This window comes from Anarrhichthys ocellatus, unplaced genomic scaffold (assembly GCF_004355925.1).
Source record: "Anarrhichthys ocellatus isolate YVR2014 unplaced genomic scaffold, GSC_Weel_1.0 scaffold16, whole genome shotgun sequence".
Classification (NCBI taxonomy): domain Eukaryota; kingdom Metazoa; phylum Chordata; class Actinopteri; order Perciformes; family Anarhichadidae; genus Anarrhichthys; species Anarrhichthys ocellatus.
In genome coordinates this window covers 2,158,743-2,179,484 of record NW_022280046.1, presented here as the reverse complement: position 1 = coordinate 2,179,484, position 20,742 = coordinate 2,158,743, and the positions used below count along the sequence as shown (strand labels likewise).

The following is a 20,742-nucleotide window of genomic DNA, read 5'->3' as shown; positions in this document are numbered from 1 at the left end:
TGACAAATAAACAAACATTATGGTCGAGCTCCATGGAAAAACACAAAATGCAAAAACACCCAGAAGTGGTGTAGAGATCATTTCAGCACTTAACCTTTAAACAGTTTACAATCCTTTTAAGCATGCAGGCTTCATTTACAACGAACCAAACAAGGTTCTGGTGGAGTTTGTGCACATGGAGTCGGAAGGGGCTTTCTCTCGTTCTCATGGCTGATATATCCATAATGTGAAACTCAGAGTGTATGAGCCCCTTTCACTTCATTTATTTGCCGCTCACCCTATTGCCATCGGTTATTTCCGGTCGTCCATACGTCGCCCTCAATGCAGTCTCTCTCACACACGCACACACACACACACGCGCGCGTACACACACATGCACGGAGAGGGAGAGGCGGCGTGGATATGCGCGTCATCCTGTTGCAGCGTGACATTGCGCACCTTCAAACTTCTCCTGGCAAAGCGAACATGGGCGGCGGTGCCCGATCAGAGGATTTACACCGCCTTGGTTTTTCACCAAGTGTCTGGCGGATAGAACTCATCTGCTTGTTGTGTTGTTGTACTTTCTGATGTGCGCTGCCAGACAACATCTGAACACGTTGAATGGGTGGAAAGACTAATTATTTTTAATCTCACATTAAGGTAAGAAATGTTGTTTTCTGCTTGTTCGTGTTTAAAATCTTTGTCAGTTGATGTTTGGGCCGTTTTAACACGACTTATAACAGTTTAATTAACAGGTGTGTTTTCCATAATGAATGACATAACGACTTTTTTTTATAAATTGAACAAATTTGCACAATCAACCCACATCAGTTCTTGGTTATTCTTGATTAACTATGGGAGCTTTCGCTGTTTCAGGAATGTGGAGTTTTTTTTAAATAAAAATTACTTGATGGATTAGATGGTTGCCGTAAAAAGTAGCCTATAATAATACAAAAGCTCACTATAATAAGGATAAGTAAGTAGCTGTAATTTTCAGAGGTTGTATTGATCTCAGTTTGTAAGGCTGATAAATGGAAATTAACATTGAGATCATTGCTGAAGCCTTTTCACCATCACTCGACATCTATTACATCATCCGGACATGGTTGTTTGTTATTAGCTCTGCTGATGTTTTTCTGTTCCTGCTATCAGTTCACAGCATGTCGGTGCCGCCCTCATTAGTCAGAAACACAGTCGGCTACTTTCGCCAGAAGTAACACAACAGCTTTCCTTTTTGTTTTCCTTTGGCTTTGGTGGAGCTGGGCTGGCACATTGATTGACAAGGCAGAGACAGATCCCTCTCCAGCAGGATGCGCTTTTTCTTATCACTTCCTCCAAGGCCTCTATGCACATATACAGCCACTATCATAATAAAGGGGAGTAGTTTTTGCCAAAGCAGCCAACTGGAAGGTTAAACCAGAGGGCTCACCATGTTGTATCCTATAAAATTCAGTGATGGGGAGAAGCTATATAAGTGGAAATTAAATATATATTTTTTTGCTTTTCTTGTGCAGCTTTAGAAACATTTGCAGCCTCTTGAGATCTTAAAAAACATAATGGCTGAATGCTGTAGCTTACTAAAGCTGCTGGATAAAGCCTGTTTTTTTAAATTCCTTTGGCCCGTGAGAAGGTTTCAGTAGCGGAACAATAGAGGAAAAGTAGAACTTTGGTCCGATGTACTGCCAATCAGGATCACTGCTGGTAGAGCTACGGGGCTATGTGTGTATTAATGAAAGAACAATGTGTGGAATTGAAGCAAATGGTTGTTTTTTTCTCTTCTCTTTATATTTTCAACACCGGCAGTGTGTCTTTACATTTCCATGTATGGACACTAAAGTGCAGTTATGGGTCTTTAACTATTTTTCTTCTTGTACAACAAGTGAGGCCAGTTTAATTGGGAAGTAAAGAGCAGTAAATGATCGTTCTAATCAGGTACTAAGCCTAAACCGCCACAGACAGGGAGGCGCTATCAATCAAACTAAAGAATGTAATGCAATAGTACACATTATTTTAGCAGAGCAGAAGGTAAATATGAGTTTCCATACCCCCACATTTTTGTGGTTTCATATTACTCAGTGGAGAATTCCCCAATAACTGAATTTACCTAAACTGAAGCTTAATTTAGCCAATGTAATACTTAGTATCACAACTTCTCTGATACACACCCACTTCAAAGCTCATCAGAGGTTGAGAATCTGTTCTCTTAGTACATGGACATCAGCTTGAGTAATGGGGAGAAGGTCAGTGAGCATCCTTATGGGCTCCAAGCACAACATATGTTATATGAACACATGAAGATCAGTGTCACATTCATTTATGGATACATTTCTGACACAGTGGGAGAAAAGCTGGGATAGAATGAATGATTGGATTGTGAATTCCTCTGAGATATGCTGACAGACTGTAAAGCTCCCAGAATTGGTCAGATGGTCCCAGCATGGCTCCTGTAGTGACCCGGTTTCCCCTCCAGAATCATTTGTTGAATCTTATCTGGTCAAATGTTACTCACTGAATGGACCTTGGCAGGAACTAGGCCATATTTACAAAGCGTTTTTTTCACTGTCGTCAATAACTGTCACCTTCAACATATGTCAACTCCACAATTCAGAGGAGATAAAAGCAGGTTTTATCGGTATGTTTATGTGTTGCACCTTATGGTCTGAGTGAAACTACATAATGCAGCCTATTTCATATGTTAATGCTGGTATTATAGGCTGACTCATACTGTATTTATTGAGGTTTTAATAATTAGATTACATATTAACATTTATTGCCCGGTTTTGTTTAGCTAACCTAACAGGCACATTTCTCATTCAAATTCATAGCAGGCTTCCACTCAAACTTCCATAACAACTTTACTTCCTAGCTGTTGTTCAAAGATAATTCAATTATTTCTTACTGCTCGGGTGAAAATGTATAATAATGCACTAACTAATCTACAGTATCACTGCAGCCTTGGTTATTATTTTATGAAAACCTGTCTTCCTCTCTCTCCCCCGAGCAGTTGTACTACTGTAAACAACTGTGGTTGTAATAAAATGCCATAATCTGCTTACAATATAGAGGAATTTAGCTAAATACCCTGAAAAAACACAGCAAAGATAGCTTAACCAAGTTTTCCAGTGTTGGTACAATGGCTTTGAAATGTATAGGTGGTTTAATTTGTGTAATTGTCAGTGGTTTTGGAGGAAAGCATGAATGACTAGAACATGGAATGGTTTCGGGAAACTTTTCCTGAAATAAAAGGTGCATTGTTGGCCCGCCTGCTTTGGCTCGGTGTCTGCCTGTCTTCCAGAGATAGATGTTTTTTTCTGACCTGTGTGGTATCCTGCGATCTGTTTGTACAGGCAAGAGTACTGAGATTGTGCTCTCTCTCTCTCTCTCCCTCTACAGACCACTGCTCTTAATTTGGCAGCCGTCCGGCAAAACTCCCAGACCCTTCCTCCTCAGTATTCTGCTGCTGTCTGTGGCAAAGTTTACCGAGCTGCACACAAAAGAGGCGAAGACGGTTGCAGAGACAAAGAGGAAGACTGACGTACTGTTAGAGTGTGATTGACAGTAAAAGGTTGAGTCAGGCAGGTGTTTGTGGTGGGAACTTCCTGCCGCGGCTGTCGTCGCGTGACACAGTCACGCTTCCCTGAAGTCGTGCCTTGCGGTTTTGCAAGCAGGTATTTTGTCTACTAACAAGTCAAGCAGCTGAGTCTGTGGGATGAAAGTACAAAGAAAGCAAAAAAGAGGAAAAAATAACCATGCTGAAGAATGACCAGTTGGTCTATATTGGCCTGGAGCTGGTAATCGCTTTCCTGTCTGTGGCTGGGAACGTCCTGGTCTGCTGGGCCGTCTGGCTCAACTCCAACCTGCAGAGCATCACCAACTTCTTTGTGGTGTCACTGGCAGTGGCTGATATTGCTGTCGGTCTGCTCGCAATTCCCTTTGCTATCACTGTTAGGTATTACGTTTGTTATTTCATTTTTTTTTTAAATAGGATTTTAAATCAGTGTAATCTAGAGTAAAAGTGTAATAAATGACACTAACACTCCGGGATTGGTTATGAGTTATAACTTTATGGACATTGCTTAATTAGATTTGAAAGAATTTAATATTGAATGGGGTTTTTAATGTTTGGTTTTTTTTATCACCTGTGATGTTTGCTTGCCTTCCAACATCAGCACCGGCTTCTGTGCCGAATTCTTCGGCTGCCTGTTCATCGCTTGCTTCGTCGTCATACTCACCCAGAGCTCCATCTTCAGCCTGCTGGCCATCGCTGTAGACCGCTACGTCGCTATCAAGAACCCACTCAGGTGAGAGGGAAACGAAAAGGTCACATCAGCTGCGCTGAAAACTGAAACAGAGATAGCTTCCCACGCTGTCACTTTAACCAACATGACTTTTCAGACTGACCTAATCGCTCTGATTTTGGGAGATTTTGTTATTTTTGAACTGTTGCACAGTTTACTTTCATTTTCAACAAGATGCTCTTTTCACACAAGTCAGAGGAGTGTGGGTAAGCCATTAAATGTGAGAGGCACATACGCAGTGTAGCAAAATACATTGAATTATTGAGAGATCTTATTCAATTAAGGCTAATCTGGCCGGCTGTGGGCAGACGTACATCTGTCTCCTCCGGCTTTATTGGGTTACTGTTTGCGTGCTGTTAGATGGATTAAATCTCTTGGGCTTTGATCGTTTTCATCCTTGTAAATTAACACCATTCAAATTCTACTCCTGCACGAGAGGATATTTCATAGAGAAAGCCACAGCAGGTGATGCATTTGCATAAGCAGTTGCATAACGGCTTCTGCATGTGTTTGTGTGCTCACACTGGTGCCACAACCCCTGGCACTAAAGACCGGAGAGCTAATAATTCATCAGAGTTTCAGGAGGCTTAATATAGCCAACTGGCTGCCGCCCTGGCCATGAACGATCTCAGTCACATGGGACAATGGCTGTAGGTGAGGTAATGTTCCCCAGAATACTGCAGTTGTTCATGCAGATTTTCTATTTTTATTCCTCCAGCCAAATGTGTGCATTCCTGATGTCTGCATGAAGCAATGTGCACATTAATGCTGCCAACACAGTCTTCAAAAATACCCCAGAAACTTGAGGATGGAGCAAAAATGATGAAAAGAAGGAATTTAAATGTTTCAAGCAGGATGTTTTAAATGCAGGTCCAGTTGTTTGGATATCAATAACTTTTTTTTAGTCCTTGTGTCAGTTTTGTTGACATACGTAGCACAAAGAAAAAAGCTAACTTAAATAACATAACGTAAACATATTTGTACAATTAGCATACCTGTATCAGTGATTCCATTGTAAAATAAATGTCATGTCAGTAGCCTCCAGTAAATGATGTGATATTAATGTTTGTCATTTTTGTATTTCACTGTATTTCTCGACAGCTCTTATATGACTTGACGGAATAACAATTTCTTCAGAACTTTAACGTCAAAACTTAGATGAGAAAGAAGTGTGGCAGTAAATCAGGAAGGAAATGGCCTGATTGCAGATGTCACCCAGCTATTTACGGAGTCATTCAATGACACACAGCAACATTGCATACTGTGTATATTCCTCTATTTTATATCATGAAAGGAAGGAAGAACACATACTGGCATCAAAGCCTGTTGTCAACAAACCTTTCCAAAATCAGAATGGATTTAGATATTTTAAACACTTGGTGTGTCTTTAATCAGCACACAAAAGTACTGGAGAACATTATTGTAAGTGGTTACAGTGTTTTGAACAGCCAGTAGTGCAACAATAACAAAACAAATCTTCAACTCATGCCTTGGCTTATTAAATAAATAACACATGTAGGCTTGAATGCACAACCATTTCACCCGAGCTCTTTTAAATAATCAAATGTTGAGGGATACTATCACGCTGAGCTCAGATAAAAACAAATAGCCCTAAAGGTATGATTGTGCTCTGCTCAACCTTTCAGGTACAACAGCCTGGTGACAGGGCAGAGGGCAAAGGGTATCATCGCATTGTGCTGGGTTCTCTCAGTAGGCATCGGCCTGACACCGATGCTGGGCTGGAACCGAGGTGAGAGATTTTATTTTGGCAAATTTAAATGCGGCTTACCCAAAGATGTAGAAAAAGATAAATATGGCATATGTTACGTCGTTCATAGCTTTCTGAGGAGATGGTTTGATACCTGAGTTTTGTTTTACACTTGTTTGACTGTCAGTTGTTTCAATCCCGAACATGTGAACATGTGAATTTGGGAAAAGAGTAAATCAAAGTAAACACATCTCCAAACAAACCCTGTTTGTTTCCTTGATGTGTAAACATCAAGGAGATGTTTATACATAATGTGTATCCAACACATTATGTGTTGGATACACATAATCTATCCAACACATTATAATTGGATAGATTACATTGGATAGATGTAATCTATCCAATTACATCTATCCAAATACATGTAATTGGATGTTAATTCCCTTAACATCCAATTACTACGATAATTTTCAAAATTGTCCGACATTTGTTTCTGCAAAAAAGACACTTAGAAAAATTATTAAAAGATGAAACCGACCAATTAATCACCCCTAATTCTGTTATACAGGTTGGAACAGCACCGCCGCAGCCAGCGGCCGGACCTGCCCCGAAGGCTTGACGGAGTGCCTGTTTGAAGAAGTGGTGACGATGGAATACATGATCTATTTCAATTTCTTCGGCTGTGTGCTGGGTCCCCTGGTGATCATGCTGGTCATCTATGCCCATATCTTCATGGCCGCTCGGCGCCAGCTCCGTCTGATGCGGCTCAAAGTTGCTCACACCCCTGCTCCTGGAGAAGTCGCCTCACGCCGTTCATCACGTTCAACCCTGCAGAAGGAGGTGCATGCTGCCAAATCGCTGGCCATCATTGTGGGTTGGTTTGCTCTGTGTTGGCTTCCGCTGCACATCATTAACTGTTTGCACTACCTGTGTCGGGACTGTGGCCGTGCACATATCTGGGTGATGTACATCGCCATCATCCTCTCCCATGCTAACTCTGTTGTGAATCCCTTCATCTATGCTTATCACATTCTGGAGTTCAGACAGACCTTTCGGAGGATCCTGTACCAGCAAATCCTAGGGCAGAGGCATGGACATGGGTTTGAGGTTGGGAGTGGAAATGGCAGAGGTGTTGGGAGCAGAAACATCATTCAGACTTCCTCCCATACCAGTAACGAGGGTTCATCGAGTGGCACGGTAGTGAACAGCTACGTCCTGGACACCAGTCCTGAACGAACTCCACCAAAAGCGGCTCACGAAGCCTCTTGCCAATGGACATCAAAGTTAGACGCTGCACCAAGGAGCTACATACCCAACGGACACCAAAACGGTAGCACCCTTCCAGCAATGCAGCAGCTGCATCCATGCTTCGTGGGCTTTACTGCTCAGGATGGAGTGGAGTCGGTCACAGATCTGAGGGGAACAACAGATGTTGTGGAGGTGAAAGACAGTGGAAGTTGCATTGCTTTTGTGAATGTTCATGCTCTCTCCCTAAAACAGACCGACTGTCCGTGCTCAACAGAGCTTACAGAAGTCTCATGACACAGATATTTAGGTATTTAAAAAATATATTCTATTCCCATAAAACACATGATAGTGTGCAAACATGACAACTTGAAGAAGGATTATTGAAGCCTCATTAAATCAACAGCAAATCTGTTTCTCTTTCTGAAGTCACATAAACTGGTTGCAGGGAATATTTTGGCATTATTACTCTTTCTCATCAACCATCTCTAAGTTGGATCAGATTTACAAGCACACTCCAGAATTTGTCAAAGGCAGGTGGGTGTTTAAAATGGGCTGCTAATAACATTTTACTGACATGCAGCATAATAACATCTATGTCCTTTATCCAAGATAAATGTGCATTTTTTTAGGTTGCATGCCTTTCAAACAATGTGCATTTTAGAAAACAAACTACAGTATCACCTGTACTGTATCTTGCAATGAATTTGTAAGAGACATTTCTATTGTTGAACTGTTTTTTTGATAATGTTGCCTCACAATTTGTAATGCTCATCTGTATTGTTTTTACTCACTGGAGAATTAAAAGTCTTAAATATGTATTAGTTTACTCTTTTTTCACCAGCTGAGGTCCCGTTCTGCTGCAGAACTACCATGAACCACCTATATGTACCACAGAGAAGAAATATTCCTTCTAAGAGCTGTAATTAATGGTCTGAATATCATAAACCACAGTCCTCACAGGCAGCTTATGGAAAACAATGACACTGTTTAAAGTCGAGCATTCGGGCATGTACCATCTCTTGTGTAAAGATCTGTCAAAAAGTCATTTCTCAAAGTGCTGGATAGCTACTTAACATTTGATGTTGCTAGGTTGATCAGTGATTTGATAACTGCCAGGCAACACATGCCCGTTAGTTCAACAAGTATGAGAGACATGCGTCAAAGGCACCCAATATATAGTTGAGTTACCAATGAACCAAAACAACGAGCTTGTTTGACCTATTCAAATATTACTCCATATGCCTGTAGTGTGGCTAGTTTCAGAGTCAGTCTTGCACAAATAGACAGAATGCAAAACACATGTACACACACGTAAAGTACATACACATGACCGCAGACTGAGGTGTTTACAGAGTGGCCTGGCTGCTGACGCCAGTCAATGAGCCTAATGCAATGGAAATCAAATGGAGGATCATTTGACGATGTCTTTTATTATGCCATTACGCTTTCTCTTTCCTCGTTAAAAAGCCCTTCCATTGTGAGAAAGGCCTGCATTAAGCAACATGTACGTGCCTTGAGGCAATCCGAGAGACATGACTCAAGGAATAAACATACATGGGTATGTATCTAGCTTGTTTACAGTATGTTTATTCTGAAACTATGCATATTAGTGGTATATTATTACTTTGTGGTCATGCCGAGGGGTATTAAAATCAATGGAGCCATTTCATTTTGATGCTGATTTTTTTTGGGTGCTATTTTGATTATCATAAGATAAGGGTTATGAAAATGATGTGGTTATGGGTGAATCCAATCTCAGTCATTTCAGAACAATAAAACCCTTAATAAACAAGGGACTGTTGAAGCCATATGCCATAGCAGCCGCCACATCTACCTCACAGACAAGGCTCCAGCTGGGTATATGAGTGTGTGATGTCCAGATGGGAAAGAATCCAGTGTGTGTCTTTATAGTACGCCATTCAGTAATAAATTAATATACATGGGAGGCATGACATTGGCATGCAAAATTTCTGTGCGCCGTTTTAGCAAGTACAAGCAAATTAGCAGAATAACTCAATAACACGGTTGCTTAGAGGCAGCAGCATTGTTTGTTTTATGATTCTCTTTGCGTTCTCTCTCAGGCCGATGCAGTGGAGACTTGGACTGGCAACATGCAGGAGACATCTGGTGTCTAATATCTATTGGATAGACTTTGATTCAGTGAGAGAGCATGCTGAGGAAATTTATTTTAAAAGTTCATGCAAATTTGTACCTGTTTTATTAAAACCCTAAATCTACAGCATACGTGATGTTTGTGTCTGGGTATATTTATGCATAGACTGAATTAACTCTTTTAATTGTATTCCTTTCAGTAATATGTACAAAACCTTGCTGTATGATAACAGAAATGACCAAGGATTAGGCAAACACAGCTTCAGCCCTCTGGCAAAACACTCGGCCATTGACAAATCAGGATTCCCTTGAATGACTCAAAATTCAAATCCCACAATGCAACGCGGGATGTCACAGGAAGCACTTCTTTGAACCACTGTTGCATTGTGGGTAAGCGGAAAAGGCTCCAAAAGGTACGCGATAGCGACAACGGCACGTTGCAGAGTCGTTCAAGAAGAAGAAGAAGAAGAAGAAACAACAACGATTAAGAAATCAGTTTGAAGAGAGAATCAAGGTAACTATCGAAACAGATGGGACGAAATAGAAATTCAAAACTCTGTTTGTTCAACACTGTTGTTTGTCTGTGTTGTTTCTAAGCGCTCATTCATTCAGTTGGCTAGCAAGCTTCCGCCTGTTAGCTGAAATCACATTTTCTTCCGTAAATAATCCAATGTTAGTGTTAAATTAGTACTTAAATTGCGCCATGCTTTGATTTGTAGTAATTCAAGTTACTTCAGAACAATGTGTGGTGGTCTTACCTCTGTGTTAGGTACGACGTTGGCGTTGTATTGTTATAATTCACGGAGGACTAACGTTAGCTAATATAGCTAGCGGCTAACTGCGTTTACAATGACGTTGGTCGCATTTATCAGACCCGAATTTTAGCTTTCTCACACTGCGGTCTACTAAAGTTTTGTGATTACTATTTAGTAGTTAATTGCGGTATCTACTACGTTTTAGACAGATTAAGTAAGACAATATACCTTACATTTCCACAAGGTAATCATAGAGGATAATGGATTCGCATTCCCAAAAGTTATTCCACATTTCTTGAAGTAAAGGTATATTGTAGAAAATAGTTTGGTGACCGCCATTTATTATGAGACAACACATTGTAACAGTTTCTTCAATGCATGTTTTCTTTTTTTCCAGGAAGACTGTTGAAACATGTCCATCGGTGTACCAATCAAAGTCCTGCATGAGGCAGAGGGCCACATTGTGACCTGTGAGACCAACACTGGAGAGGTGTACAGGGGCAAGCTGATCGAGGCTGAGGACAACATGAACTGCCAGGTTGGTCTTTATTAATAAATGCTGAATAATAATCATAAATTAAACTCCGTACAGCCTGATTTCCACACTGTGTTGCAACCTTGTTTTCATTGCATTTTGGGAACAATAGTTCAGGTTGTCGCTGCTTGATTATTTGCCTAACTCATTGTGGGGGGTGAGCTCTCAGATTTTTAAATAATTTGCTTATTCAAATATTTAATTATATATTTTTTTTCCTGTCCCAACAGATGTCCAATATAACAGTGACTTATCGTGATGGCCGGGTGGCACAACTGGAGCAAGTCTACATCCGTGGCAGCAAGATCCGCTTCCTGATCTTACCCGACATGTTAAAGAATGCTCCGATGTTAAAGAGTATGAAGAACAAGAACCAGGGATCCGGTGCAGGAAGGGGCAAGGCGGCTATTCTCAAAGCGCAAGGTGAGCAGAAAGTTTTTGGACCAGTATCTTCTTGTAGCAGTTTACACATTTAATTCCTTTTTTGTGCAGCAGAACTCAAACTTATCAGGGGAGAGAAACATTTTCCACAAATGCTGCCAACTCTTTTGTTTTACAAGTCAATGCATCTACTTACTCTAAGCACTTAACTTACAGATAAGATGCACCTGCCATTCTGTCCCATGGGGTTCACAATGAGACTTGTGTGACAAATATATTATCGTTTCACAAAAGTAGCATTTACAGCGTTGTATCTTACATTTTCAACTCTTGCATATTTACATCTAGTTTGTAGATCATCTATGTGGCAAAATTAGTGAACCACTATGTCATTTTGGTATAATTTGTCTTTTTGCTTTTTTCCCCCCTACAGTGGCTGCAAGGGGCCGGGGCCGTGGTGGAATGGGACGAGGCAACATCTTCCAGAAGAGGCGATAATTGCTCCAGCTGTGTCAAGATTGTTGCATTGTATAGTCTTCTGTTTTTAATTGTGTTGTCTTTGGATTGGATATCTTTTGTGTTTTTTGCAATCCATTTGCAGTTCATTGCTTTGCTTTCATTTTTTATGAAAATAAACATATTTCCATTTGAAGTCTCCTGTCCTCTGGTTAACTCAAGTTAAATATTAGTTGTCGGCAACTGTTTATTTTGTCACTAAAGGCTATATTTACCTGGTTTTCAAACAGCTACTCTCTTTATGTGATGAACAAATTCCTACCTGTCGTAGATGGATTTCTTGCATGCATGAATAATATACAATATTAGCTATTTGGCAAAATGCACCAGTTACACCTTGCATGTCCTGAAAGCAAATTTCCACCATGTCTGAAAATTGCTCCAAATGTTTTTAATCTTCACTGAAGTTTGCCAGTAAACTTTTAAATTATATTTATTCTATATAGCCCAAAATCACAAATTTGCTTTAGAGGGCTTTACAATCCGTACACATGCGACATCCTCTGTCTCAGGACCCCTCACATCGGTACAGGAAAAAAACCCTTTAATGGGGAGAACAAAGGGATGAAACCTCAGGGAGAGCTCTCAGGATGGACAGATGTGATGTCATGTGTACAGAATGAACAGTTGCAACTCATTCAATGCATATGACGGATTATTCATATGAGAGTAGTAAGCATAATAATGATGGAAAAATTACAATTAATAGCTGCAGATGTGGATATAGTAGAATAACGATAAAAGCGGTAACGGAACTTGTAAAGCAACGCACAGTGGTTGAATTAATGAGCTGCACCTTGGTTGATAAGATTAAGGTAATATTTTTAAACCTGGGTGTTATGCTGTTTTCTTGTCAACTAAACTACAAGCCAACTCTTAACGAAATAAATATGGAGTAAATCCCCAAAGAGGCGGTCAATCCCATTGTGCAACCACAGGAGGGAGCCGGTCGACCACAAAGTGCTTGTAGCAAAAACAGAAGCACGAAGTGTTGTACTTTGAGGTCGCGAGTTACACGAAAAGAAGAACAAAAGGTAGCCCGCGCCTCCTCCGCGGATGTAGGTTTCCATGAAGCATTGTTACTGAAACTATTAACGTTAAATTAGCACACCGCCCGTTTCCCCACCTGTCCTCCATGTGAAGCACGGGACCCGTGTGCTCAGCGGGATTGGTCCGTCACATCGTCGGTTATCAGTCTGTCAAACAGCTCGCTAGCTGTCGTAGTACAGAACCTAAGTACCCCGCGGATGAAGAACGAGAAGGAAACTCACAACTCTGCCTTGCACGCATAAATAACACACGTTGAGGTAAGGATTCATGTTTTTATTTCAGATGGTATTTGGGTTTTGTTGTCGTCTACAGCGTTGGCATCAAGCATCCTTGGCTCGTGCCCACCAACATCTGTATCTTGACAGATGCTGCAGCTGCTAACGTTAGCTGCGCCGTGTGACTCTGGAGCTCAGAGCTAAGTTAGCTTCTGCGGGACCTCAGACCAGCTAACACTCGTTTCCTCTGTGAATCTGTGACAGCTCCGATAAAAGAGGCGCTGCGTGTTGCTCGTGGTAGTGCTCGGAGTCAGTGTGACAATGTAAGGTAGACATTGTTGCTCTTTGCAAGCTAACCCGATGTTGTTGTATTTATGATGCTGCAGAGTTAACGCAACACAACGAGGTAGTGAGTCTTGGTGATGGTTTGATTGCGTCAACGTTGAGTTAACGCCGTTGCTCAAAGTTCGTTAATAATGTTATGTCATGTAAACAGTTTTACTTTCATTGTTAATGTGTGCAGCTCTTTAATTGCATTGTCATATCATTTATAAAATACAGCATCAAATATCGGCCTAATGTTACTTCTTCATTGTTTCTTTCTCATTATTTTGATGCTTTTGGGATGTTTTTAAACCTTCAATCCATTAAGTTATAACATCAGCTGAAAACTGACTTGCACACAATGATCCAGTAGCTTTTCATCATATGATGACTGACGTGATAACGTAGTGGAAATGCACCACATGTCTGCTGTTGATCAAGATGACTGTACATCCTATATTATTATAGGATATATATATATATATATATATATATTTATTTATATTGAGCTGAGAGAATTGAAAACACTGTGTATTTTCCCAGATGGTCTTTGTTGACATATTTGGCTGCATTTACATATTCTATGAATGTTCATTATTCTGTGAAAACATATTGGAAAAGAAGTCTCACACTTTACATATTTCAGGAAAGAAATGGTCGATTAATCAATTTGTCAATCGAAAAATCTACTTTGATAATCGAGTAATTGTTCAAGTCAATCAAAAATGGCAAACATTTGACAGTTCCTGCCTCTCAAATGTAAAGGTTGTTAAATGTCTCTGTTAGATATTATTTTATATATATATACATATGTATGTGTGTGTGTGTGTGTGTGTGTGTGTGTGTGTGTGTGTGTATGTGTATGTGTATGTGTATATATATATATATATATATATATATATATATATAAAAGATGTCACCTTGGCTTCTTGGCTGTTGTGTTGCACATTTTTCACCATTTTTGACGATTTATTGAGGAAAATAATATTTCTCGCGAATACCAACAGTGTTTGTGTGGTGGATTCAGAGTTGACGCTGATACAGCAGTGACTAGTCGTGGTTTAATACATTGACTACCAGTGAGGTAGTTCAGATTCTCAGTCAAATTCTGCAGTGATTGTGTGATAACACTACAGTTAAGTTGGCCGAGGACGCTCATCCCTCCATTTACAGCAGCTTATCTCTTGCACGGCTCCGCGGATCACCGACGGGGTTGCCCTGTTGATCTTTTAATGAAGCTGGGGATCCTCCGCTGCTCCAGATGGCCCCGTGTTGTGCTCTTATGTCTGTGGGACAGTGTCTGTGTTGTTATTAATGCTGTACATGGCGTGGACCCCCCTCAAGCTCTGATAAGTCCTCTCTCCCCCTCCCAGGCCTGTCCAGATAGTGAAGGTCAAGTCATGTGACTTTTGTGATGATAAGAGGCGCAGTACGCATCTGGAGCTAGGCGGCATCTGTTGGCGTTTCACAAGGCTCAAATCTAACTGCTTGTTCCTTGTATAGCGGGTTGTGATCACCAGGGATCAGGGACATTTAGGGCTTTAGCCAGCAGTTCAGTTATCCATGATACAGAGCATCTTTGTCTAGGAACTATAGAGACATTGGGGGCTACGCTGTTTCAGGCCACCAAGATCAGAGGCTTTTTTTTAGCCATGAATGTCTAGCAAGGGGGGATTTGATATTTCACGTTTTGCAGAAAGCTTTCAGATAGTATTCGTTTGTGTGCTAGGCTACAGTTGTTTGTAGTTTCTGAAACTCACTTCCCTAACAGTGGCTGTTGACAGAAAAAATCTGTTGGCATTCAGCTGCCTTTTGTTAAAGGCTCAAGCTACTGCAAATCCTGCTGGTCAGACAAATGGCAGAGAATGAGATTTTCAGTGATATTGTGTGTCCCGCTATAAATGGTAATATCACGTAAAAGACGTTTTCCCACCACCAATGTAGAAACTGCACTGTGAATGGAAATGGGCCTCGGTGTGAGCCTGACCATTTATCTGAGATCACAGTAGGTTAAAGCTTGGTAAGTTGCCTCTCTTCTCGGGATGCAAAAAGCCCGCTGTAGCTGGGAGTTTCATCCAGGGTTATGGTCCTATTTTTTTTTTCTCTAGTCCATTGAAGCCGAGTCCAATTCAGTGGGAAAGCAGATCAGTGGGAAGCGATACTGAGTCGCTCAAACTATCTTTCAAGCTGTGTGCGATATAGAAAGACTAAAAGGCCATGATTGCAATTGCATGGACATATGTCAGTGTGTACCGTAGCACCCTGAATATATTTGTGTTACATAGAGTTTTTTCATATCCCTATCTTTGAACGTCGGCGGTGAGAGGTAATCATCAGGATCTTGATGGTTTCCTTCCCAGCATCTAGAAACCATTACCATATTAATAGAACTCAGAGGTGCAGGGGAACCGTATCCCCTTCATGTCCTTTATAAAAAAGAAGCAATGATTCTCCACATGGTGACTTTATTTGCAGAACTTAAATCTGTGGTTTCCTAAGGGTGTGTGTGTGTTTGGGTGACTTGCCAACAAAGGACAGTGGGGGAACCAAGACTATTTTTTATTTGTGAGTAAAAGTTGTGCTTTCAAAGGTTTACTTCTGTAAAAGTACAAAAATATTATAAGTCAAATTTACCTAATTATCAAAAGCAAAAAATACAGTACACGCTGGCAGGTTCTGTCAAATTCACTGCTTTACTCTGACACACACACACACCGGCTCAGTACTGCGTGAGACACATTTCAAATAAATTCTTACTCCAGTAGATGCTGAGAACTCTCGTATCAAATGCAATAAAACCCTCAAAAGTAAGGGAGGAAACAGCAGCAATGTGTCACAACATTTAGCCAACACGCAGAACAGAAACGTGCAGGAATGTTTTGTCAAGCAGCCGTCCGTCCTCGTCCACTGCGGCTAACGTTAGCGATGCCACACGGAGTTTGATCATAAGAGTAAGCGAATCAATGAAAGCCAATCGCTCAGCTTAATTTGGGAACTTCTTGTAGATTGTCGGGCTGAGGCTGCAGCCATGACTCACCGAATAATAGTACCAGTATCGATACAATCCTAACGATGCTCATCCCTACCAGGCAGTCAAGAAGACCAGGAAGTAAGTTCCTGCCATGAAACAGCAGTGCTCAGTGTGATATGTGGGGATTCTTTCTTCCCTTTAGTGAGTTCACATTGCTATATATAGGCTGGATATGGAGGTAGAGAGGCCACCTGGAGTGGGTGTCTCTTCCCACACATGGTCCTCATTGTGAACTTGGCTGGAGCTTCCACTGTCTTGCTTTTCCTTGATTCCCTTTGTTTTCCTGTGTCTGTGAGATTTGCTCAGCTCCCACACACTGACAGTGCCACAATCCTGTCGAAACCTTGACGGAAAGCGAGAGATCGTCTCTCTCTCTCTCTCTGTCTGTCTTTCCGCCCCTCCTTTCCTTCTTTCTCCATTCCTCTCACAGATAATTAGCAGCTGAGGGGACATGGAGATGGAAATGGCCCTCTTGAAATCATTATGATGCTGTATATATAATGATTAACCATGTTACATAACTGACATCAAAAGCAGACTGAACCGTTGCTTATATAGACGCGTCACATCTGTCCACTTAGAGGTGAAGGTTGAGATACGAGACTTGTTTACTGAACAGAATGTGTGGAGAAACAAGCTGTATCTCCTGTTTCTCAGCCAGTGAAGAGCATCTCTGATTGTTTTTTTCCACACGCTTTCATTACACCAACAACTTGGTTCATGCTGGCCAGTCAAACACGGTGCTCCAGCTGTGTGCAAAGGTAATTAAGCCGGTCATGCTGCGGTTGATTTAAGTCAGTTCCTGCACGGCCACACTTCTAAAACAAGAGGGAAATTCACGGGGCGTCGAGAAAGTGACGGGAGTGTAGGTTCAGTTCAACCAGGTTGTTGTTTAAAGATAATTATTCTTCCTACTTGCATAACATTTGTTAATTTGTTTAGGTCTCCCTCAGTCAAGTCCAATTTTGGTGGCAAAGTGTTTGTCTTCTGTACTAAAGCAGGATGTTGGTGTTGAATATGGTCTTGGGCTCCTTCCCTATTGAGTGAAGCCAGCATCGCACTGGTTCCCTTCACAAAAAAACAATGGGATTTTTCCATTGGATTATTGCAGAAAATGCGATCTGTGGCAAGCAAACATTTATGATACTTTCAGGTTTTGTGAATCGGAAATGCAAATATCCCAAGCTGAATGAGTAACCTTTCGCCAGGTGAGGCACATTGATCCGTCAGGTGTAAATAGAGTCATTAATCTATATTTGTTTATGTTTGCAGACACTATAGTCAGCATGTGTTTTTGTTACCTTACAACTTCATCAAGATAGTTGTATGCTACGGGTTAGTAAACTGCATGCGCTATAACTTTGGACCAGTGAGACCGGCCTGTAACGGACAGTACACCCCAAAATCAAAAATCCATATTTCTCTTGTTGTGAGCACTGTTTACAACAAGGTCTGTGGATCATCTTGAGTAACCGGGTCATGATTTCTAGAAAGAGACATCGCTGTTTATGAGCACCACAAGCCAAGTGCCAAATAGTCCGATTATACTGGAGAGAAGGCTATGTATTTTTGATTTTGGGGTGATTGTTCCATTATGTATTTTTTTATGCTGCAATTTGCTCTTTGGGCACCAATTCCCCCCCGAGGCTCCCGTCTGATGGAGCAGTGGCTGTCCGTCTTTGTGAAGAGGCACCATGTTTCCTTGTCACGTGACCCCCTGGCCCACTGCTGAACCGCCAGCCTCCTGTGGTCATGCGCCCCCAGCACAGCCCTCACAACCCCTGCCTGATCTGCTGCGCAGCTGTCCCGCTCCACCTCTGAACACCCACTCTGAGACGCCCTCGCCAGACCCCATGGAGTCCCTCATCGTGGTCACGGAGTACGAACCCAGCAGGCCGCCTGGAGAGGCTGAGGAGGAGGAGGTAGGATGAAACACACACCGGGTTACACTGTATGTATCAGATATGGAGCCTAATTGGATATTTGGGCTTCTGCAGAATGAAATAATTGCTTGGCACATGATGATAAGTTCCCATTTCAGATTTATTAAATCAACACTTTGAAGTTATGATTTTACGACTGTCGGAAGTAAGCGTTCTTACTTTAACATGACAGTTTTTTTAGACCCATAAATAAATCTAAATGTCGGGATAATGAGCAAGAGTGGAATCAACATCTGACACATCTGACACAGGGTCAACCAAAACTAAATGTTATTAATGTTCTCTCTGTTATATTGGATTGGACAGTAATAACAGGTATTACTGTTATTGTATCTTGTTAAAGAATAAAAGATAATGCTTTGAATTGAAATGTAGAATATCAGTTGGAAAGTAGGAACAAACTACATATCGACCATCATATAATAACCAAACATAGACAACCGTACATATGTACGGCATGAAAGGACAATAAATATGATTTAAACGTGTCACATCTCAGGTGGAGGAAATGGACAGTTCTGAGACGCCCAAGCCAGCTTCCTCCACGGTGGCATCCTTCCGGACTCCCTCCTGCGACCTGCTGTCCCACACGGTTGGCCGGTCAGAGGCTCTGCTACCCGAAAGCCAAGCGCAAAGGGGGAGATTAAACATGTTAGACCGGAAGTTGTCCCTCCAGGAGCGCTCGCAAACCGCGACATCACCCTGCAGCTCTCCGGGACTCAACGGGCGTTACATTTACCCGTCGTTACCCTACTCTCCCATCACATCGCCCCACTCCTCTCCACGCTTGCCCCGCCGGCCCACTGTGGAGTCCCACAGTGTTTCCATCACAGACCTCCAGGTACGGTCATGCATATTGCTGCTTAAAATCTGTCCCAGCCTGGAACAACCAACAACACTGCTAACACAAAATAATATTATAATTTCAAAGTCAGTCAGCGAATCGCAGGAAGTTAGCTAATTTGAGGCTACTGCCAACTGGATAATAATTGTGATTATATAATTCATGGTCTCTGCACCATCTGACCAGTGTATTCCCTTCAGGACTACGTTGCATAAAGCGTTACACATGGATGAACAGTCTGACTAATGTTCACACAGAGCCGGGCTCGTGCTCCTCTTGATCATCTGTTAGTTATCGGCGTCAGACTCGACTGAAAGTAAGCAGAACTACGTGTGCATTTGTCTCAAAAGCAGCAGCACACTGGTAAAGACTGAGCTTTGTGGATGGATGCACAGGTGAGGTCTCACGGTCTCAGTAGATGTAGATAGTAGCTGTGATCCCTGTTACGCATAGATGCAGATACCGGTCAATGTAGGTAGAATCTCTCTTAGGGGCTGCAGAGGTTGTCCTACATTATATTTATAACCTTGTATACATTATTTGCTTTCACTGAATCACCAATTTTAGATATGAAACAGGTGGTGTATTTTTGAAATATCCTCTTATGGTGGAAACTTGGCACTTGGTCTTTTTAATAATCCAGTTCAGGGACCACCAATCAAATATGTGTCATTTAGAAATGTATTTTTTATGAAGAACTAGTTAGTCAGGGGCATTGTTAGGTGTTTGTATGAATCATGAAAATTTGATGGACCGGATTTCGTCTGGCATTTTTAGGGAGAGCCAGTTTTGTAAGAATGCGTATGATGCATCTCTGGTGTCTAATTGCTAAAATAACTGGTGTGATGACGTTCAAAATGAACCATTTTTTCCTCCTCTCTTTTCTCTTACCTGTCTCTCTCTTCAAGGATTGCGTTCAGCTCAACCAGTACAAGCTGAAAGACGAGATTGGAAAGGTACCATCAGAGACTGCTCACTGCGTGAACCCTTTCACCGACTCGTTTCCTTTCTCCCTTCCGCCTACTGCATGTCTGTCAAGTAGCGCCGCACATCATCAAGGACACGCCCGTAACCGTCTCTGCTATCCTCTCTCCCGGCTGTCCTCATTTCCCAAACTCTGTGTAAACTACCAGGACCATGGGAGAGTTGGAAGACGGGCGGGAGGCTGGTATAAATAGCGCTCTCTAAGGGTTGTGCGAGCCTCAGTGGGTACAAGTGTGTGTTTGTGTACTCGTGTGCACGTTTCAGATTGTGGGCTTCAGAGGACAGAATGTGCACGACTGCTGTGAGTTTCTGCATGAAGATAGACGTGTGTAATGTGTGTGGTTTGGTGTTCAGCTGAGACTACGAGAGCCTTTCTAGACTGTTGGAGAGGCTCCTCAGATCAGGGGACAGGAGGATGAGCTCTGTGCTGCCTCTCCAATCTGCTCCCCCAGCAGGAACTGATCCTGCCCCCCCCCTCCTCCCGCTCTCTGTTTTTGGGCATGAAATTGTGCACACAGGCTACTAATTGGGCCTAGTTTTTATCCTGATTTCCTGTGTGTGTGTGTGTGTGTGTGTGTGTGTGTGTGTGTGTGTGTGTGTGTGTGTGTGTGTGTGTGTGTGTGTGTGTGTGCAGGGGAGCTTGATAGCTCAAAACCAGATCCAGTTTACTTAATTAGCTTGAAATGAAAAATGAAAGAGAGAGGGAGAGATGATTTGAATTTCTCTGTTCTCACTTTGAAGCAGCTGGTACTCTTTCAGCCCACTCACTTCCTGTGTGTGTGTGTGTGTGTGTGTGTGTGTGTGTGTGTGTGTGTGTGT

General features: G+C 41.9%; 3 protein-coding genes across 8 annotated transcripts in view; all 3 read left to right on the top strand.

Annotated features, from left to right (window-relative positions):
- Positions 1–464: 464 nt before the first annotated feature.
- Positions 465–8,049, top strand: adora2ab (adenosine A2a receptor b). The gene is made up of 5 exons (XM_031856064.1): positions 465–639; positions 3,373–3,928; positions 4,149–4,280; positions 5,924–6,027; positions 6,554–8,049. The coding sequence occupies exons 2-5, from the start codon at positions 3,729–3,731 to the stop codon at positions 7,525–7,527; spliced, it is 1,410 nt and encodes a 469-aa protein (XP_031711924.1). The 5' UTR covers positions 465–639; positions 3,373–3,728; the 3' UTR covers positions 7,528–8,049.
- Positions 8,050–9,819: 1,770 nt separating this feature from the next.
- snrpd3l (small nuclear ribonucleoprotein D3 polypeptide, like) lies at positions 9,820–11,668 on the top strand. Of its 2 annotated transcripts, XM_031855818.1 has the most exons (4): positions 9,820–9,859; positions 10,498–10,638; positions 10,866–11,058; positions 11,450–11,668. In XM_031855818.1, the coding sequence occupies exons 2-4, from the start codon at positions 10,513–10,515 to the stop codon at positions 11,512–11,514; spliced, it is 384 nt and encodes a 127-aa protein (XP_031711678.1). In that variant the 5' UTR covers positions 9,820–9,859; positions 10,498–10,512; the 3' UTR covers positions 11,515–11,668. The 2 variants fall into 2 exon arrangements, with proteins under 2 accessions (XP_031711678.1, XP_031711677.1); XM_031855817.1 differs by lacking the exon at positions 9,820–9,859 and having other exon boundaries at positions 9,911–10,638.
- Positions 11,669–12,508: 840 nt separating this feature from the next.
- Positions 12,509–20,742, top strand: part of camkk2 (calcium/calmodulin-dependent protein kinase kinase 2) — a 17,718-nt gene continuing 9,484 nt past the window's right edge. The window contains exons 1-5 of one of the 5 annotated variants that reach the window (XM_031855460.1): positions 12,509–12,839; positions 16,884–16,913; positions 17,799–18,074; positions 18,595–18,936; positions 19,848–19,895. In XM_031855460.1, coding sequence (XP_031711320.1) covers positions 17,847–18,074; positions 18,595–18,936; positions 19,848–19,895 — 618 coding nt within the window. In that variant the 5' untranslated portion in view covers positions 12,509–12,839; positions 16,884–16,913; positions 17,799–17,846. Of the gene's footprint in view, positions 12,840–14,026; positions 16,914–17,779; positions 18,075–18,594; positions 18,937–19,847; positions 19,896–20,742 lie in introns of those variants that run through there. The other 4 variants (XM_031855457.1, XM_031855458.1, XM_031855462.1 and 1 more) reach the window with 4 other exon arrangements.